The sequence below is a fragment of the Oncorhynchus gorbuscha genome, linkage group LG03 (genome assembly GCF_021184085.1).
Source record: "Oncorhynchus gorbuscha isolate QuinsamMale2020 ecotype Even-year linkage group LG03, OgorEven_v1.0, whole genome shotgun sequence".
Lineage (NCBI taxonomy): Eukaryota > Metazoa > Chordata > Actinopteri > Salmoniformes > Salmonidae > Oncorhynchus > Oncorhynchus gorbuscha.
This window is the reverse complement of record NC_060175.1, coordinates 58,039,672-58,061,484: the sequence shown is the minus strand read 5'-3', so window position 1 is coordinate 58,061,484 and position 21,813 is coordinate 58,039,672. Positions and strand designations below refer to the sequence as shown.

Here is a 21,813-nt window from a genome sequence, read left to right as displayed (position 1 = left end):
TTACATTTATTATGAATGGTTTAACATTTTCTGGGAGGGACCTCACAATTCAGAAGAGGGGTGAACAGTTGAGGTGGTGGATTGGCCACAAAACCACACATAGCCTGTATAGTTGTCTGTTCCCAGAATAAATTCTATACGTTCTACATACTGAACTCGACTAAAGGAATATTAAGTCAGCCGACCACTGTGAAGCTGATTTTGAGTGATTATGAAGCTTTCCCACTTTGGAGCGTTGTTTCTTGGCATTGAATCAGCAGCTACCATCATTCACCTGACTTCGCAGATTCTAAAACCTTCTTGACATTTAAGCTTAACATTTTAAGGGACGACTATCATCCAAAAACACCCACAACTAAATAAAAACGGGAAAAAATCTGATGTTTTGTTTCAACAATTCTGACCTTTATTTACTAAAATACACAACAAAAATGTCCAAAACATCCCATTCACATCAAACTGTCCAATAACTGTTTTCACCAAGATCACGTTGCACTTGTTTATGAAGGTCACTAGCCTACACTAGGCTACTTGCTTAAAGGTCTAAAATGACAAAATAGCGTTATTTTGATTTTTCAAAATGCAGTGTGAAAGGAGTCAAATGCTTGAAGAATATTCAAAGTAAATAACATTGAAATGCATTACCAATAGATGTCAGTCAATGAAGAGAATAGTTTGGATGTTTGAGTCCTTTGACTGGCAAAATGTATAACAGGAAATTAGATTTCTGTACTTGTAGGCTTACCAATTTAAAAATAATAATACATTTGACCATTTCTTTACATAGACAACGCCATTGAGGTAAAGTATTACATAGACAACGTGCATTCATAAAGTATTCAGACACCTTGACATTTCCCACATCTTGTTACGCTACAGCCTTATTCTAAAATGGATTAAATTGTTTTGTTTTTTACCTCTTATCTACACACAATACTTCAATGATGAAACAAAAACAGGTTATACATTTTTGCAAATGTATCAAAATAAAAAAACTGAACTATCACATTTACATAAGTCTTCAGACCTTTTACTCAGTAGTTTAAGCACTTTTGGCAGCGATTGCAGCCTCGAGTCTTCTTTGCTATGATGCAACAAGCTTGGCACACCTGTTTTTGGGGAGTTTCTCCCATTCTTCTCTGTAGATCCTCTCAAGCTCTGTCAAGTTGGATTGGTTTTTGCTCTGACATGCACTGTCAACTGTGGGACCTTATATAAACAGATGTGTGCCTTTCCAAATCATGTCCAATCAATTGAACTTAAAATCAAAGTGTAGAAACATCTCAAAGATGATCAATGGAAACAGGATGCACCGGAGCTCAATTTCTAATCATAGCAAAGGGTCTGAGTACTTATGTAAATAGGGTATTTCAGTTAATTATTTTTCTAAAAACCTGTTTTCGCTTTGTCATTATGGGGTATTGTGTGTAGGTTGATGAGGAAAATGTATTTAATCCATTTTAGAACAAGGCTGTAACATAACAAAATGTGAAAAGAGTGAAGGGGTCTGAATACTTTTCAAATGCACTGTATGGTTGGGAAGACATGTTAAAATCCTCATTATAAACCAGTAGCCTATATATTTCCTACACCAGAATGGATGTGAACAAACATCTTCTTAAACAAACATCATTGAACAAACACCTTCCTTAAACAAACATCTCCATTATAGGCCTGGTAGGAACGAACCATCTCTAGAATGTGTCACAAGGTGTCTTTTCACCTTGTTGGATTGACTGAAGCTTTTCCCACAGACGGGACAACTAAATGGTTTCTCCCCTGTGTGGACTCTCAGGTGTACCTTCAGGTGCGCCGTCTGATTGAAGCGTTTCCTACAGATATGACATTGGTAGGGCTTCTCCCCTGTGTGAATCCTCTGGTGGCCTTTCAACCTCCCAGACGAGCTAAAGGACTTACCACACAAGCCACAGAGAAATGGCTTCTCCTTCGTGTGCATTCGCACATGTGCATTTAAATGGCCCATGTGTCTACAGGGTTTCCCACACACCTTGCAACACAATGACGTGTCGTGGTGGATTTGAAGGGAATTTGAATTTTCAGTGTGTAGCGGTATCTGTAGAGCCTCAAATCCTGACAGTAGTTCGTCACCACCTTCCACCCCCATCATACTTACACTGTTCTCACTCTGTGCTGCCGAAAGGTCGAGGTTCCCTGAAGAGAAAGTATTTGGGTCACTTGATGGATCATCCAATGGACAGACGCCCAATCTATCAGTCTCTGTTTTGATTGGATTGGAGGTTGTTGAGCTTGATAGAAAGCCTCCCTCTATAGTCTTCCCAGTGTGAGTTTGTATTTGGAACTGATGTGAGGTGGGTTGAGGTGGGTTCTGATCATAGTCATCATTTCCATCAGAAGGAACGAATCTAGACAGCGGGGCCAGTCCCCTGAACAGATTTTCCTCCCTTCTGGCCCTTCCCTCCTGTTTCTCCAAAGTCTGTCCGAGGTCTGGTTCCTGCTTATGCCCAATGGCTCCCTCCTCCTCCTCAGATTCTACAGGAGAAAAGGGCTCTTGGTCTGAAAGTCAAGAGGGGAAAACGTAGTGTTGTTAGCTAGGCACCTTTACTTGGGCATCACGACCTACTTACCACCCAGTTCTGAGTTTGGGTTAACCAACTCATAGCTAACGAGAAACAGAATACACAGAATGTATTGACAACTATGGGATTTGATAGGCATGAATGCTAGCTAGCAGTCTCTGCAAAGAGTTCAATTATCTAGCTAATCTGCCAAAATAGCCACTGGCATATGGCACGTTAATTGTTGGTTAGCTGAAGCATAACGGCGTATTTCAGATAAAATAACAAATTACATAATGTGTGCATATTATCCTCGCGAGCACCGCTTGCTAGTCAGCAAACGTTAGCTATCTACTAGCCTATTCATAGACACTAACTATAGCGTCTATTCACGAAAGTATATTCTGTTTTAATAAGAGCCCCGACTCGGTCTGAACGTTAAGTGATGCGTGGTGTAGTACGGTTTTGTTACCGTAAGGCCCTTATCTTTCATATCAGCGATAAAGAAGTCAAAAAACGAAAAGGTTAAATTACTACACATTTTTATAAGGTTAGGATTCCCACAATGCCATAGTTTCATGTTTACAGCGTTAAAAAAATAATTAGACAGAGGCGACCATCTGTGCTAATCGGGTATCTATAGCATGCTCCGAACACCTTGGCCCAGTTTTTCACAAATTATCGCCTATAAAACCCCGGGGTTATTTTTATTTTTTTCTTAGAGCAAGCTGGCTACTAACCTGGCCATGGAATCCCATTATCGTGAAGCTTGCGTCTCAGTTTGTCATTCTCTCGCTTTCCCTGGAATATTTCCTCCTGGTATTCTAATATGGTCTCTTCCACTTGCTTATATATATCTTGGGCAGCTAACATCAACTTTTCTGTCAAAAATACATTTAGAAATTGTAATTTCGTCATTTTGAGGGTCGATGGTAGCCAGGGTACATTTACCCGCTAAACACAAGCGGAGAGGAAAGAGGCGAAGCGGGAGGTTCGACTCCGCCTAGATTTATAGCGTTAAGCACACAACGTGTCAAGTGAGTATTCTTTTTTTGTTTGTTATGAGGGGCAACGAGAGTGTCGAATTTGGTAAAGATAAAAGTGAATTGCTATTTTGATAGGTGAGCGTTATTGGATCTAATGGACGTTTCATAATCTTTGGGTTGTTAACGGTTTCCTATCGTTCTTCTCTGAGTCCTGTCCCAGTGGTCCAACCAGCATGAAGTTCTGAACCGGTTTAACACCCCAAAAGTAACGGTTCTTATAGTTAATTTTCCTTCATTTTGTACCCGTGAAATCAACAGTTTTACATTTTAGCTAATTACATTACTCCACCAATTAGCGTGGCTAAACGAGTTGTCTACATGTTTGATGGACAAATAAGTGCAGGGGTGAGATGCGACTGAAATTTCACGGGTGGGGAGAGAGAAAAGAGTGGACATGGAGGAGGCTTGGCTTGAAGCGGACGGCCGAGGGTCCGTAGTTTTTTTTGTTTTTTTCCTTTCAAATAAAACCTAGATAGCCAGGTGAGGGGAATTCTTTAGAAACTCGACCATCCGTGGAATTAGTTTGACACGTGTGGTTTAGGCTATTACTAGCGTCATAACTTCTGGTTGTTTATTGAAATCAGTGGAGGCTGCTGAGGGGATGGCGGCTCACAATAATGGCTGGAAATGGACTTCATGGAATGGCAAACAAATTGAAACGAACCTGGGTTAAAAAGTGTAGATATCGCCACTGCCGCTTGAGGATGCTTTTGGAGCACAATCGATAGCGCGCTGGACTTCGGGCTAGGAGGTTGAGGGTTCTAGACCTGCTCCCTGCCCGTGTCATTACAATGCCATTCCACTCATGCCGCTCCAGCTGCTACCACCAGCCCGTGCTCCCCAAATAAAGGGACCACCAACTTCCTGTTATATTTTCTACATTAAATCATGGGCTAGATCTAGAATGTTTCCATGCATTTCCATTGTTAAAGCGGTCTATAGACCATCTTGTCAATATAATAGATAATCTTCGACACAACAAAACGCCTTGAGTATGTGACGCAATCAGATATTGGCCCGCTGTTAGTTACCGTAAGTACTTGAAATAATTGTACCACCAGAGACAAATTAATTAGCACATGGAATACAATAGATTATTAGCGTACAAAAGTTTGTCATAATACCCATAAAACCTAGTGATCTAACAGGGAAATGGTTCCAATCGTTTTTCCCATAGGGGATTTTAGAAACACTTCAAATAAGGTCTGTGTTTCATGTAGGCTTACCCTGGCATGACGTTTTACCCTGGCCTTGTAAATTTCTAGGAAAAGGAGACGTGTCAATATATTCGCCTGTATTTACCCCCCAAAATGAATTAAATTATCCTAATGTGGCTATCATTAAATAACTACAAATGCCACGATCTGGGCAAGACTGGCGAATCGAGGCAAAGGTAAGACTGATTAGCTAGCTAATATTAGCTAAATGTAGTAATTCATAAATTGTCTACATTTCTTTGAAATGGACAATTCTGTGAACTGTTTTGTGCAAGTTTTAAATTGACACAATACCCGTTAGCCAAGATGTCAGCTAGAGATGACGTGCAGGAGCTTGCAGGGATTTGTAGTTTTGTATGATGTCTGCTTCGACACTAAGCATATTCGAATCAGAGTAAATAGAGCCAACTATATTGATAAGTCACCATGTCTGAGAGAGATTTACATGGTTATCTAAATGTACGCCTACACAAAACACAGCCTTTGGAGTATTTCCAAAATCCCCTGTGAAAAATGTATGCATTTACATTTAAGTCATTTAGCAGACGCTCTTATCCAGAGCGACTTACTAGAAAAACAATTGGACCCATCCTTGTTTTTCCGCTAGGTTTTGACACCACTGAGGCTCTATAGATACATCTATTCCAGAATGTATGTGGTACCTAAACCCTGAATCCCAAATCAAACCCTAAACACTTTTGTAGATCGGAAAGGATTGGATAGGCATGGGTAGCACCATCTTGATTGGGGATTGAGCTTCTCTGCAGTGGCTATCGAAATCAAATGTTATTTGTCACATGCTTTGTAGATTAACAGTAAAACTTTTACTTACAGGTCCTCTTCCAACAATGCAGAGTTAACTTTTATATCTTATGTTTAAGTTTGTTACACTGTACTTCTTGGTTAAGGATAGTTAATGTGTTCAAACTTTCATTTGATCCGCTGTCAGATAATGCACTCTAGCATTATTCAATCTAAAGCTCAGCTACGCCTTGTGTGGAAGGAACCTGACAATTTAGACAAGGTAATCAAAGACTACTTTATTTAAAAAATTACATTTATTACATAATGATACAACACTGTACAGTTGTGTGTGGGAGCAGCGGTGTCCCAGAATAAACTGTGTGGGAGAGAAGGGGAGGAATGCTGGTTAAATTAGAGGGCCTACTGTAGTAGCCTCAGTCCTGAGAGGAGATAAAGACCCTGTCTACTAGTAACAACCCCAAGCACCTATTGCCCAAGACACTTGCCTAGGGGATTGGGCAATGGTTTGTTTCTGGTCCGGGCCATAGGCCTACTGCTTGTTCTTGTGCCTCGTTCTCAGCTAGGCACTGCTCAAGTTCTGATAAAAACTTCTAAAAAAAGGTAGAGACTTGCATTAAGTCTACCCCTAGATTACAAGCACTTGCAATATAAACTATCTAAATTGCTTTTGATTCCAGGAGTAGGCTTGATCTGTCTGTAACAAAACGTATGTTACACTTAAACAACTGGCCATCAAGAACAGATGTTTACTATAGTGAATATACAGTATGTGCAGTGCTGAGCTCAGGACCAACAATCGGGAACAAGCAGCTCAGATACAGGGTAATACTGTATGGCTCAGCTGGGGAATCTGTTGGTCTCTGCACCGTGTTGGTCAAATTCTGTAGTGCGGATCATAGAGGACACTCTATATGCATCAGAGGTGGGGGATAGATAGTGGTCATATACAGAATTAGCAAACAATCCTTATCAAGGCAACATTTATCTTGCAAAATAGCAGTCTTTGCATTGAATCCTCACCGATAAGTATGTTTTTAATTGTAAGATAAGTTAATTGACTGAAATTCAGGTGGCAGTACACAGTTCTGCAATGATGACGAGAGAGGCAAATGGTCCTTTAACATCAGTTGTATCAGGGAGGCTTTAGGGGACTGTACAGAAACCTTGAATCGAGCAGGCAGGGCTATCGCCTAACCTACCCGACCCTAACTAACAAATGGTGAACATGTGTACTTATATCCATATTTGTAAACTCAAGGAATGGACAACTGTTTAGTCAATGCCCATACGGTTAGCCATTGTTAATTACAATTACAAATAAAAACATCTTATGTACTTCAGCTAGCTGACTGAGGAAATAAGATTAGTGGGTTTTAGAAGCTGTGATATACTTTTTTTTTTTAATTAAAAGAAAAAAACTTTTAGAAATGTGTAAATTGGCCCTGTGCAAATTGTCTGGGTCAAGACCACCACGTTTTGGAATGCTGCTTATTTTTGCAAGCCTGAACGCATCTCCGTTTCAAGGCGCATAGTGGAAGACTTCATTATCATCATGCTACCAAGTTCATTACTAAAAGTAAAGACTAAATCATTCAGAAAGACTAGCTACTAAGTCGTTCAATTTGGTGTTTAAAGATTCCCTATTATCCCATTCAGTGACAAGTAAAAAAAGTAAATGGACACATACTAAATCGACTATACAAATCTACTGCATGAGAGAGAAACTATGGCATGGAGAAGTGTTAACTAGGAGATAAAACATTCTAAGAAAGTCAGAATCCCTAGCTCTTTGAGAGAAAGAGAAATAACAAGCCGTCTTAATGGCAGCAATTTTAGCTTTTAAAAAATGTCCCATAATCAGTAATTCATTCATTCATTCATAGAGACTCAGTCGCTCATTAACAACCACCGGTGGTCTCCCTCATCTTACTGCCCTGAGAAGTAAGTGCCCTCACGGCTGTGGGTCTGGAGATGACGTTTGATTTTGTCGGAGCGGCTGAAGCACTTTCCACACACTGGGCAGCTGTATGGTTTCTCTCCCGTGTGGATCCGCATGTGGACCTTCAAATGGGCCATCTGGGTGAATCCCTTCCCACAGATCTGGCAGCGGAACGGCTTCTCTCCAGTGTGACTCCTGGCGTGCTCCTGGAGCCTGCCGGAGGAGCTGCAACACTTCCCACACACCCCGCAGCGGTACGGCTTCTCCCGGGTGTGCACCTGGACATGGACATGCAGGTGTCCAACGTGGCTGAATGCCTCCCCACACACCTTGCAGCAGAACGATGACACGTGCACCTGGAGGGGGGATTTTCCACACTCTGCGGCCGCGTTACTGCCCTGGTCACCTAAATGGGAGGCCTGACCTCTGCTCCCACCAGCTCGTCCTTTAGACCCAGACACCAACATCTGTCCTCCGTTCTCCACTCCAATGATGTCAATGTTGTTCTCGTTGGAGCAGTTGGGGTTGACTGTGGCGAGGGGCTGCGGGACGCTGTTGGACGAAGATGATGAGGAGCCTCTGTGGGACACTTCTGACTTGACGTGTCTGGATGAGCTTCTGGGACCAGGGTCCCGCTCTCTGTTCTCCACCGATGGGTTCTGGGGCAGGTTAGAGGAGTGGGGAGGGTCCTGGGGGTATTCGTTGGTGACGCGGGGAGGAGTGAAGATGGACTCTGGGGTGCTGCAGGAGCCGTGGCCCCGGAGTTGTTCCTCTCCCTGGCTGGACCTGAGCTCCCGTTTCTCCTTGATCAGGATGGGGACTCGCTCCTCATGGCCCATGCTGGGGCTCCACTCCCGACGAGGATGCTCGCCATCCTCCTCCAATAGTGCCATAGACTGACGGTCTGGATGGAAGAGGGAGGGACTTGGCAGTCATGATTTACGATCGAGGAAAAACACTATCAATTACATTTACGTATCAAAAGGAACTAGATTTCAGAAATGATAAACAAAACCGCTGAGTCAAATGAGTCTGAATCTCTGCAGCTAGCTAGATAACTTGTTGGCTAGCTAGTTAGCTGGCTAACGAACAAAGGTGGCTAGTTAGCTAGTTACGTGAAGGAGCTACGTTAGCGTAGCTACCATTATTAGCTTTCTGAAAAACATTAACTAGCTAACGTTAGTTCTCGCAACATTAATACAAGGTGTCAAAAACATGTTTTTAATGATTGCCTTTTAGTTGCTTGGCAATGCATGTACCATTACAACAGTTTAGCAACCAATTTGCTTTAGCGTGCGGCTTCGGCGCTAACTTTAACGTTAGCATAATAGCCTACGCTAGCTACTAACCTGGCCATATTTCAATCCCAGCGTCTCGGAGTCTGCGTCTCAGATGGTCGTTCTCCCTCTCCCTGAGCGCAATCTCCTCTTGGTATTCCAAAATCGTGTCTTCGACAGATTTGTAGATCTCCTGGGCAGCGAGCATAAGCCGCTCGGTCAAAAATACGTTTAAAAACTGCAGTTTTGTCATTTTCGGGTCGTGGTTAGCTACAAGGACTCAGCTATCATCCAAAATGGACCAAAAAGATGCTCTCGTTGATCACGTGACAAGGAATGCCCGCTGTTACCGTAATAATAGGAAAACGCGAGGCCCTAAATCTAATGGGGCCAAAATATATGTTCAGCTCATAGCCTATTTGAGTATTATTGTTATCTATGGAATACATTCAAGATTTAGCAAAACGAAATGCCAGTGTATAAGTACACGATACAGTCAACTCCTTATGCTGCGAGTTTATTTGTATTTTTACAAGCGCTAGATTTTTAAAAACCATTTTACCCCCAGGCTGTATCACAACCGGCCGTGATTGGGAGTCCCATATAGTGGCGCACAATTTGCCCAGCGTCGTCCGGGTATGGCCGGTGAAGGCCGTCAATGTAAATAAGAATTTGTTCTTATAACTGACTTGTCTAGTCAAATAAAGTTTTAATAAAAATATTAACTCAATGTTGTATAATCATTACTAAAATTAAATTGCCTGCGTTAATCATTCAAGGTCCCTTTTTGCCCAAACACAAATACGCCTCGCTTGCGATACGGTTTAGGAAACATTTGGAATTGAACTTCATAAAAGGAAGACAAATATTTTTTTAAGGCCAGGTATCACACCCTAATAGGGTCATTTCACCCCCCCCCGTAATCATATCACAATCCACTTTCACCAGTTAAATGTAGACACAATAATACGTTTTTGTATTATGATTGTTCTGAATTGTCTTATTAAAATATGCAAGTGTGGCGATCTCATTAAGTATATTTGCCTATCACGCAAAGAAAGAAAACAAATCTTGACACTTTCAATCAAAATATGTTGGTTTAATGTTGTTAAGACACTCCAGAACCGGATGTATCCAGAGTAAATGTTATCGACAAGACAAAATTGACAACATATCAACAATTCCCTTTAGGCAAGTCTGATGAATAAATCTAATGATAACCACACACAATTGGGTGAATGCAGCTTTTGAAAATGAGAAAAACATTAGCTTTAACATTAGACATGCAGAAACCCGTAACGTTAGCGCTGCTATAGACGACATAGAAAATCAGAGAAATTAAGAAGCTAGCTACATCAAGACAAACCAACTGGGCAGTGAAGTGCTTTCTGGAATGGCTGTCACAAAAGGGGATGAACATCGATCTGGCAACTGTTGCAAAACAGGAGATGGGTAATATTCTCCGGAGTTTCAACACCACCTGAATATGGTTTTGTGTGATTTGCAGTTTGGCCGAAGAGGCAATGAAGGAAATCGCAAACTGAAGACAGACTCATTCGTGATATAATACAAAAATGAAGAAACCAAGAACCACAACAACACAATGGAAAGAGACAGAGTGAATCGTTGTGGCTGCATGTATGAGAACCTAGGGGAACAACTTCTGCCCGGTGAAAATGTGCAAATCAGTATCATAAATAACTGTTGATGCTGGACCATCCGGGGGAAATAATTCTGGTTGTTTCTGTTCTGATCTGCTGTAGCAAATGCTACAACGTTTCAGCGCTATTTTCAGATCCATGGACAGCGGCCCAATACAATGTTTTGATCTGACATTCTATGCACAGACCAGACGTGCGCTGTTTTCAGAACCATGGACAGCATCCCTAGAAACCAAGGTTCTGGAACTATCGCCCATCGCTTGGTCGCTTGGGCAGTTTTGGTTAACATGTCTTGTTTTGCACAAAATAATTAAATGCAGTACTACAGGATATTTCTTAAGGTAGCTCTTTATTAGGTAGCTATAACTGGCATGTTCACGTATCGCCAACCAGGATCAAAACTGACCATGACCTAACCATTTGGTCTTAACCAATCATAGCACAGTATGATATGGCGGTAAAATGCATCCAATTACAATTCCGTATGTTTGAATATGAATATGACAATGCCAGTCAATGCAAAAATAACTAACGACCGGCAGAGAACGCCTAAAATTCAACTTGATTGAATGGCTGCCTTATCTCAATGCATAATCATTCCTCACCTACGTTTCACACATTATAAGCATCGCATACCCAAACCTTATCGGGTCATGGTTGGCAATATTTTTTATCCGAAAATCTGTATAAAGCGCATAGGCTTAAATAAATGAATAAAAGTGCAGGAATCAATTTGGCAAATTATAAACCAAGTGGCCACCTCTACTGAACTTGTGTAGAAGATGAGAAATCCGACGAAATTAGTTGACAATGTGAAATCCAATTTGTAAGTCGCTCTGGATAAGAGCGTCTGCTAAATGACTTAAATGTAAATGTAAATGTAAATGAAATCACTGAATCATCCATCCACATTGCATTTTATAACAATGCTTAACACTTGAAGTCAATGGGTTCTCAAAACGGGATTCTCAAGCGAGACCACATTTGACATCCACCACATTTTACTCGTAGCACTTTTTTTTTAAATGATGCAAATCTTAAAATGACTAAAATATATATTTATTTTAAGGTAACTAATCAATAAACAAGTAGGCTACATTCAGACATCATATGATGTTCTCTATAATATATAAAGGAATTAGGGTAACGGCATACATGAGTGGATTTGATGGAATAAATTTTATCCAAAAAATGGGGAGATCTGGACTAGGATTAATAAAGCAATTTTTACGAAATAGGCTTAAATTACAAACGGATCCAGTATAGAATGCATGCAGCCACCACATCAAATTATCCAGTCATATAATTCCAATACATGTATTGAAATAATACAAATAAATTCAAATAATTGAGGGTTGTCATCTACAGGTAAATATAAAAAGACAGTACACTCATGAGCAAAGCTAGCATTCAGGCAAGGTTCAGAATGATTTGATTGTTTGTTTGCCTGTGTTGCCAGTAGTTTACTAATTGAAGGTGAAGAAGCTAACGTTAACTGTCAAATTGGGTAATTATCTATTATTATTACTTCTAATTTGCAAATGCTAACTAACATTAACGTTAAAATATCATAGCTAGCATTATCATCTTGTGTAGCTAGCTAGGTAGCTACTGTACCGTCGGTCGCCTGTATAGCTAACGGTAACGTTAGATTAGCTGTAGCTGCAAATTAATCTAGCGTTAGCTAACGGTAGATAGTTTGCTAGCTATCGCACATATTATATTAAAATGCAATTTCGTTCAATCACGTTTATGCTATCGGGCCGCGGAGTTGTAATGAAAACGTTAATTTAAGGACGGTTGCTAGCTACAGTAACTAATGTAGCTAGCACCGATAATGTTAACTATCTAAAACTTTGGACTGGAGAACACTCACTTGCTGCTAGTTATTGCATTTTACTCGCCATGCAGGGCCGTGTGACAAGCTCATATAATCGTCGTTCATTCCTTTTATATAGCTAGCTAACTGTAGCTACATTAGGTTCAGGCGATATCGATCGAAATGTCTTAGGTTGGGGGGGGAAACCCCAAGCAGATAAGACGACGAGTCTCCCACAACGTTATCCATCTGTGCGACAAGGGAAACATTACTGATGAGCCTTACGATGTTTCTACTCTATTCTCCATATAGTACACTATTTTTGTCCAGGGTCTATAGGTTGCTGGTCTAAAGTAGTTTACTATGAAGGGAATAGAGTACCATTTGGAGTGTAACCTCTGTATTCATGTAGTCTTCTGATGTAATTGAAAGTACTGCACATGTAGAAGGGGTATTGAAAACTAGCCCTGCCTGCCGCTCCCTAGACTTTCACTGTGTTCTCGATCATACACTGTACTGTAACAGTTTCCATTAAACTAAAATCATTCAATCTCTGGCAGGATATAGGCTTGCTTCCAATAAGTATTTTTTTCTATATGTATTCATGTGTGTTTCTCTTGCTCTTCTTTTCGTTCCTTCAAGAAGCGACAATCATCATGACTCCAACCGTTGGTCATCCGGGCCTGTTTCTGAAGGTATGTGGTGTTGCGCTCCCGTGCACATACCTAGCCGTGCATAGATCTGGAAACCATTTAACCTAAACTTCTCTTCTGTTTTGGTCCCATACCTACCATGTTGTAACAGCGTGAACCCCTACACATCCACAAATACTTCAGATTTTCCTAATGGTTGTCAATATCATCTTCAGGCTCTCCGGAGTGGTGCAGCGGTCAAAGGCACTGCATCACAGTGCTTGAGGCGTCACTACAACCCCGGGTTCGATCCCAGGCTATGTCACAGCCGGCCGCGTCCCGGGAGACCGATGAAGCGGCGCACAATTTGGCCCAGCGTTTTCCGTGTTAAGGGAGGGTTTGACCGGCTGCGATTTCCTTGTCCCATCGTGCTATAGTGACTCCTTGTGGTGGGCAAGCTGACTTCGGATGCCAGTTGTACGGTGTTTCCTCCAGACACATCGGTGCAGCTGGCTTCCGGGTTAAGTGAGCAGTGTGTCAAAAAGCAGTACGGCTTGGCAGTGTCGTGTTTCGGGGAACACATTACTGTCGACCTTCGCCTCACCTGAGTTCGTACGGGAGTTGCAGCGATGGGGGAAAAGACTAACCAATTGGGGAGAAAAAGGGGGTAAATGCACAACAACAAAAACCACATTTCATCTTCAGGCTGAGAGACAATAGATTGGGCAAGAGAAAATGGATGTGTCGTGTCCAAGGTTGTGGACATTGTATGAAAGGAACATCTCGCCTTGGAACAGGAATCCCATATCCAACTGCAAGACATCAGCAACAAAGTATTCTAGATAGTCATGTGGCCATGGTTCGCTGTTTCCACAAAACTGTCCGATGACAAATGGTGGATGGTTTGGGAGGTTCTGAAATCAAATTTTATTTGTCACATATGCCGAATACTACAGGTGTAGACTTTACAGTGAAATGCTTACTTACAAGCCCTTAGCCAACAATGCTTTTTAAAAAAATGTGTTTTGTAAAATAATGGAAATAAAGTAACAATTAATTAAACAGCAGCAGTAAAATAACAGTAGCGAGGCTATATACAGGGGGTACCGGTACAATCTGCGGGGGCACCGGTTAGTCGAGGTAATATGTACACGTAAATAGAGTTAAAGTGACTATGCATAGATAATAAACAGAGTAGCAGCAGCGTAAAAGAGGGGCCTGGGTAGCCCTTTTAGTAGCTGTTCAGGAGTCTAATGGCTTGGGGGTAGAAGCTGTTGAGAAGCCTTTGGGTACCCATGCTATTTGCATTGCCCTCCCTCTTTTATGCTGCTGCTACTCTCAGTTTATTATCTATGCATAGTCACTTTAATATCTCATGTACATATTACCTCAACTAATCGGTGCCTCTGCACATTTGACTCTGTACCGGTACCCCCTGTATATTGCCTCCCTATTAACTCCAGTCTTCTTCAACTCTCTGCTTCTCTCAGCTCCCTTCTTAGCATCCGACTTGATGTTACGGCGTCACTGTCCTTTGCCATACCCCTGACGGCAGAGACCGACTCGGCCAATCCCGCCCATCCTCTCTTTTTGGTCTCTGCAGTGACCCCGCAGTTATCAAGTCTCCCCAACAGCAACCTTTTCCTGGCTGCTATTTCCTCCACTGTCACTTCAAACTCTCGCTTGCTGAAGTTTGTATTGCGCTTGCCTTTGTTATCCATTTTTGTTTTTTGATATAGCTAGTCTGATGGGTATAATGTGTGAAACATAACATTTGTTTTTGTGTATAAAGGCTTTGCGAGCCAACAATATTTGAGACATAAAGCAGACAAATAAATGTAATGAAATGGAAATGCTTTATTATAGTGGGCCAAATTCTATACTCCCTGTCATATAGGCTTATTTATTGGTTTCAAGCATGTCACTAATATTTACAAAGTTCTTAGGAATGATATTTACAAAGTTCCTAAGAACATTTTGAGGAATTGCATTTCCAAACTATCGTATGAACTTATTTTTTTCCTGAAACTTCTTACGTTTTTTCATAAGTAGTGTTTTGTGAATCCGGCCCCTGGTTCGATGTATACCGAGCATGTATGGTATTGTGGTTGGAATTATTATGAGGTAACAGATGAGAAATGCTGATTAAAACCATCAGCTTTTTCTGATCTACTCAGAATTCTCCCATCAAGAGTATTTCTTTGAATATCCCATGCCTTGCATTTGGCATACACATATAGATGGCCTCTTGGACAAATCCAATTGTATTGGTCACATACATGTGTTTAGCAGATGTTATTGCCGGTGTAGTGAAATGCTTGTGTATCTTGCACAAGACGTCGAGGTGCATGGGAATCTGGACTCTTTTGGTGCCTTAGAGTTTGAAAGTTTTAGGCAAAAGTTAGAGGCTTGTCAGAACCTGGAGCTTCCTGTAGTCAGGTTGTTGAGACTTTCTGAGAACGCAGCTGTGAGAGTGCGGAGAGTAGAACATTTGGGTGCAAGAGGAGAACATGCATCAGGGCCTCTGCCACCAAACTTTAATTGTGCGCGGCAGTACACTCAATGCGACAGAGCTTTTCACCCTCAAACTAGACCAAGCCAAGAGCCATGTATTTATTCAGGAGAAGGTCGCAAAGATCAGGAATACCATTGTTGAGGAGGAGCCCTATCTGGTGTACTCAGAATTTGCCCAACAAGTATTTTGAATACCCAATTCCTTCTACATTTGGCATACACTTAGTAAATGGCCTGTTGGACACAGCATACTACTGCAATGTTGGACTGGTAGAAGGTAAGGCTTTCCTAATACGTCATGGAAGACAATTTGTTCCTGTGCCACTCATACACATCGACTGACCATTTGAGTCCACCCCACCCATCCAACATCTCTCAGCCTCTTGTCCATCCAACATCTCTCAGCCTCTTGTCCATCCAACAGCTCTCAGCCTCTTGTCCATCCAACAGCTCTCAGCCTCTTGTCCATCCAACAGCTCTCAGCCTCTTGTCCATCCAACAGCTCTCAGCCTCTTGTCCATCCAACAGCTCTCAGCCTCTTGTCCATCCAACAGCTCTCAGCCTCTTGTCCATCCAACAGCTCTCAGCCTCTTGTCCATCCAACAGCTCTCAGCCTCTTGTCCATCCAACAGCTCTCAGCCTCTTGTCCATCCAACAGCTCTCAGCCTCTTGTCCATCCAACAGCTCTCAGCCTCTTGTCCATCCAACAGCTCTCAGCCTCTTGTCCATCCAACAGCTCTCAGCCTCTTGTCCATCCAACAGCTCTCAGCCTCTTGTCCATCCAACAGCTCTCAGCCTCTTGTCCATCCAACAGCTCTCAGCCTCTTGCCCATGCAACAGCTCTCAGCCTCGTGCCCATTCAACATCTCTCAGCCTCTTGCCTTGATCTGTTTTGGCCCTCCTCACACCTCAATGCATTCAGTAAGTGGAACTGTTAGTTACTTGACCACAGCTAGATGGTTAACTGCAACAGTTACATGTCACAAGTTAGCCTCATGTAGGCCACTAAGAATGATTCAATAAGAATCTGTATATTTAGCCTTTTTTCTATGTTTATTTTGAGTTGTATTTGTAATTAGCAGTAGACAAACAGCTGTCTTACAAACTCACCTTTTCCCCTGCTTGCAGCCTCACCGTCCACCAAAGCCTGTTCTCCTGAGCTTCCCTGTGATCTGCCATTCCAAAATACAGTGAGCAGTTACCTGCAAATAATTTTATCAATCCACACTGTCTTGTCTTTGGATCTCTTAACCTGTTCCAGGTAGTATAATCAAGTCTACCCAGCTGATTTACTGAATGAAATATATTTTTGTTTATTTTTTTGTATTAGATATGTACCTCATTGTTCTATTTGTGGAGAAAAACACAACTGGACCAGTGGCACAGGAGTGGTTTAAAGATGGGCTGGAATGGTGGCCTCCTTATGTAAGACAGGAATATATTTATTGACTGTCAAAAAAGGTCAACTCCAAACCCCCACAAAAAGCTGTAAGCAGTTTGCTGCACGCCTGCTCTTCCAAACAGGTCATTCCAAAAAAGGCTCAGTGTACAACCCTTCTGATGTTTGGATGTCCTGATGTCCGGATGATGTTCTGATATTGTTAATATCACTACACATACCCACTAATTGGTGTCTGGCGCTGAGATCTTCATTCATGCTGAATGGCGCCATGTGTTTTAACAGGCTTCTATTTACAGAATCATTGTAAAGCGGTGGGATGTAATTTGTAACATCAGACCTTAACACTTCAGAAAATTTAACAAGTGAGCACATAATTGTTTGACTATGAATTTCTCCACATTTTTAATTTGTTTCGTCTACATTGCAGCAAGTGTTTTAAAATGTGTGGTTTCAGCCTCCTTTCAATTGCAAAGTGGTATGCATGTGGTAAGCAAGTGTAAACAAGTTAATGAGTTGCCTGACTGGGCTGATGGGACAGTGGATGTGCAGGGATTTCTCAGATCAGAAAACCAGTAGCCTGTCTACCCATTGCTATGCTTGTTTTGACCAACCCACTGTATAAATTCTAATAATGGTTCATTTACATATTTAGACCCTCATTGTCCTCGTCACCCCCGCCGTCCTCGGAGGAGGAAGAATACCCACCCCCACGTTAATCGTCACCTCGGCCTCCACCAACCCCTTTTACAAAATATAGGCGCCCCTTACAGAGATGGTTTATAAAAGTTAACTCACCAGGCATTCCACTACCAACTGACCACTTACTTACCCTAAAGTAAACTTAACCCTAACCATTTGCAGTGTTGATAGTTTGAGTATCTATACGGTTTAGAATATTTAGGGATCGGTCCAAATACAGTGTGATCAACAACATGAATGAATGATTGTTCACATCAAGCCACAAGACCCAGTTGGAGACCAGAGATGGAGACAAGAGCAGCGTCAGTCGGGCATCAAGGGCCGAACTTTTCAGGATGTAAGTGTCCCTTACAGATGGTTTATAAAAGTAACTCACTAGGCCTTCCACCAACTGACTAACCACTTACTTACCATAAAGTAAACTTAATCGTAGAGTATTTAGGGATCTGTCCAAATACATTGTGAACAACAACGTGATTTTTAAATGTTTTATTATTTTTGTTCTCCTTAAGCCACCATGCCCATGTATTTAACTAGGCAAGTCAGTTAAGAACAAATTCTTATTTTCAGTGACTGCCTAGGAACAGTAGGTTAACTGCCTTGTTCAGGGGCAGAACAACAGATTTTTACCTTGTCAGCTCAGGGATTCAACCTTGCAACATTTGTTACTAGTCCAACACTAACCACTAGGCTACCTGCTGCCCCACGAGGAAGCCTCTCTTGAATGTAAGCTATTTAATGAATAAAATTCAAAAATAACAACAATACTCTTTACTCCTTTTCTCACAATGGTACTCACACCGGTCTCTCAACGTTCCCTAGGTCACCCAACGGCTTATCCCATCAAATTGCACTGGTATATTTGGCCTCCTCTTTCTATTGAAATCAGAACTGCTTTGTATTAGTACTAATGGAATTTAACGTTTTCATCTAAAAGCAGTTGAAAGGATCGACCTTTAAAAGCTGGGGGAGCTTCAGCTCAAGGTGGCGCATCTGACTAAACTCGTACAAGTAAGAAGTGCAACTGCAACAGCTCTACCGGGCCAAGAACCACAGAGGGATGAGGAGGACAGTGAACCCATACTGCCACAACTTACACTGTAGGAGCTCTATGACTTCAAATGAGAGACTTGGACCGACATTAAACATTTAAAAAAATATGTTCTCTAACCCTTTCATGGGCTACATAGAGTGATTCACAACAACTGTGTTACAGTATAAATCTTAATAACCTTTGTGCTCTAGCCCATCAGTTGTTCCTTATATTTGATCTACCTTCACACGAGCTCACCCAGCAGCAGTTAAAGTGTGTATAGTGTTGGATAGAAATTGGTAGTGTTGGATAGGATTTGGTAGTGTTGGATAGGATTTGGTAGTGTTGGATAGGATTTGGTAGTGTTGGATAGGATTTGGTAGTGTTGGATAGGATTTGGTAGTGTTGGATAGGAATTGGTAGTGTTGGATAGGAATTGGTAGTGTTGGATAGGATTTGGTAGTGTTGGATAGGATTTGGTATTGTTGGATAGGATTTGGTAGTGTTGGATAGGAATTTGCTGCAGTGCCCCGGTGGAATGGGTTAAGAAAGGCTATTCTAGTTTACCTCAAAACACAACTCATTCAACTAAAATGAGTTGATTAGTTGAGTCTGGTGTTAGTGTTAAGTTGGAACTGTATTAATGTGCAGAAACATATCTGGTAAGACTTGAACTTTTATGTTCTGAAAGTATAACAGGCAGATTTGAAAGACAATAATTGTCTGCATTAACATTTTCTTTTCCGATCTCAGTATTTTCGGATCTGACCTAGCCACCCAATTAAATTGGTGCGGGAGAGGGCATAAAGACGCGACATGTGAAGGACATCATAGTGGGTAGGTTCAACCATTACTGTGATATTTTTCTGTTTTATGATTTAGTAAATGAAAGCAAAGACCTTTAGTAAATTAAATGGCTGTTATTATACAGAAGCTCTTAGAAATCAGCTAGTGTAAAGACAACAGAGAGAGAGTCCACCTACAGCACCCACTGTTCTAACAACCACAACAAATGTGGTATATTCCACCTTGTCTTCTTCTTATCCTCAATTTTGCTGTGCATGTTCAGTTGTCTCTGGCTGGAGCAGCCTTGTAATCCCTCCAGCCAATACCCACACATATTAACCTGTTGCGACGAGCAATCCCATATCCGGGATCGTAATTATAGCTTCAAGCTCATTACCATAACGCAACGTTAACTATTCATGAAAATCGCAAATGAAATGAAATAAATACATTGGCTCTCAAGCTTAGCCTTTTGTTAACAACACTCATCTCAGATTTTCAAAATATGCTTTTCAACCATAGCTACACAAGCATTTGTGTAAGAGTATTGATAGCTAGCATAGCATTAAGCCTAGCATTCAGCAGGCAACATTTTCACAAAAACAAGAAAAGCATTCAAATAAAATAATTTACCTTTGAAGAACTTCGGATGTTTTCAATGAGGAGACTCTCAGTTAGATAGCAAATGTTCAGTTTTTCCAAAAAGATTATTTGTGTAGGGGAAATCGCTCCGTTTTGTTAATCGCGTTTGGCTGAGAAAACCCCCCGAAAATTCAGTCATCAAAACACCGAACTTTTTTCCTAATTAACTCCATAATATCAACAGAAACATGGCAAACGTTGTTTAGAATCAATCCTCAAGGTGTTTTTCACATATCTATTCGATGATAAGTAATTCGTGGCAGTTTTGGTTCTCCTCTGAATCACATGGGAAAATACATGCAGCTGGAGATTACGCACCAATTTCGACGGAGGACACCAGGCGGACACCTGGTAAATGTAGTCTCTTATGGTCAATCTTCCAATGATATGCCTACAAATACGTCACAATGCTGCAGACACCTTGGGGAAATGACAGAAAGTGTAGGCTCGTTCCTGGCGCATTCACAGCCATATAAGGAGACATTGGAACACAGCGCCTCAAATCTGTCTCACTTCCTGTTTGAAGTTTCATCTTGGTTTCGCCTGTAGCATTAGTTCTGTGGCACTCAGACAATATCTTTGCAGTTTTGGAAACGTCAGTGTTTTCTTTCCAAAGCTGTCAATTATATGCATAGTCGAGCATCTTTTCGTGACAAAATATCTTGTTTAAAATGGGAACGTTTTTTTATCCATAAATTAAAAGAGCGCCCCCTATATCCAAGAAGTTAAATGCCTTTAAAACCCATGAGAAGGAGTGTACAAGTGCATACTTAAGGAAAAGTGTGGAGAATTGGGATGTATCACCACTCTTGTTGAATTGAAATGTACTGATACTTTTTTGCTTAATATTTTCCCTTCTAGTGTCAGTTCTTAGAAATGCAGCTCTGTTAGAAATGACAGAGGCTGATGTAGAGAAACCTGTTAAATTGGCTCCGGCTGAGCCAAGACAGAGCAAAAGGGGGGCGAAACAAGGCCCAGTGGACTAATGGAAGAGAGCAGAACAAGAAAGTGATTAAAGGTAGGCCTACTGTTCAAGCTACAGCAGAGATGTAGCTTCTCATATACCAATCTATAATAAGTCATTGTTTGTCTCCCTCTCCCAAACAGGCTGTCGGTTCAAGTCTGCCAGCAGACTTTTGTTGAATCCCAAACTAACCCCTTGCCACCACCAACTTGTTCCATTGGCATGGATGAATAAACCCTTCAACTTCGGGACACACCCGTGACTTGAATGAATATAAAATGTAGCTCTACTATGATGAGACTGTGATGCTGATATGAGCCAAACTTTAAAATGAGACTTTTAATTACAAAGATATAGGCTAGTCATGTTAGACAAATATGTTAACCAACATTATCGGCTAGACTTTATCAACAAGGCGCGGTTTGTTAAGATCAAATGATCTCAAGAACCGAGAGAAAGGGCAGTGCCAATTGGCATAGTACAGAGGGGGGGGGGGGGGGGTTAGGACGAGTCTAAGGGCCTATGACTGACAGGGGCCCTAAAGAAATATTAGAACATTAGGTACATTTAAAAAAAATATGAACCTATCATTATTAAGAATATTTTATTTACAATGTACTAGTAAAAGTAACTGTTTCTTTTGTTTTTGACTAAAGTAAACATCCAGAGAGCCTCTCTGAAAAAAATCGCACTTGACACAGAGGCAGCCAATATCAGAGCCTTAAAGGAAGAGGTGCAGGCTCTTGGAGATGGGAGTCTCTCCTGTCTGAGGAAACACTGATTGCTACGCAAATGATGTTGCACCTCAATTTAGCAAGGAACACAGCCGCCAGAGGAAAAGGAAGAGATTCCATGGTGAGACCTCTCAAGAGGAGACGGC

The 21,813-nt window shown here is 41.4% G+C and overlaps 1 protein-coding gene and 1 long non-coding RNA gene across 5 annotated transcripts; one reads left to right on the top strand and one right to left on the bottom strand.

Annotated features, from left to right (window-relative positions):
* Positions 1–1,408: 1,408 nt before the first annotated feature.
* Positions 1,409–9,313, bottom strand: LOC124031628 (zinc finger protein 468-like). 3 transcript variants are annotated; one of them, XM_046343110.1, is made up of 2 exons: positions 8,854–9,313; positions 1,409–2,535 (listed from the first exon to the last, which is right to left on the bottom strand). In XM_046343110.1, exons 1-2 carry the CDS (start codon positions 9,032–9,034, stop codon positions 1,667–1,669), a joined length of 1,050 nt encoding a protein of 349 aa, XP_046199066.1. In that variant the 5' UTR covers positions 9,035–9,313; the 3' UTR covers positions 1,409–1,666. The 3 variants fall into 3 exon arrangements, with proteins under 3 accessions (XP_046199066.1, XP_046199068.1, XP_046199065.1); XM_046343112.1 differs by lacking the exon at positions 8,854–9,313 and adding an exon at positions 3,278–4,107; XM_046343109.1 differs by lacking the exon at positions 1,409–2,535 and adding an exon at positions 5,814–8,408 and having other exon boundaries at positions 8,854–9,177.
* On the top strand, positions 3,162–21,469 carry LOC124031629. Of its 2 annotated transcripts, none has more exons than XR_006838147.1 (6): positions 3,162–3,574; positions 12,904–12,956; positions 18,446–18,608; positions 19,295–19,378; positions 20,831–20,987; positions 21,077–21,469. It is a non-coding gene; the product is annotated as an uncharacterized LOC124031629 (long non-coding RNA). The 2 variants fall into 2 exon arrangements; XR_006838146.1 differs by lacking the exon at positions 3,162–3,574 and adding an exon at positions 4,475–4,615.
* The last annotated feature ends 344 nt before the right edge of the window (positions 21,470–21,813 follow it).

What these genes read in the sequence shown, in the direction of transcription:
- LOC124031628 (XM_046343109.1), bottom strand. Translation starts at nt 9,034, where the DNA reads ATGACAAAACTGCAGTTTTTAAACGTATTTTTGACCGAGCGGCTTATG. An exon ending in TGGGATTGAAATATGGCCAG is followed by an intron (nt 8,409 to 8,853) that starts GTTAGTAGCTAG and finishes TCTTCCATCCAG; the next exon opens with ACCGTCAGTCTATGGCACTA.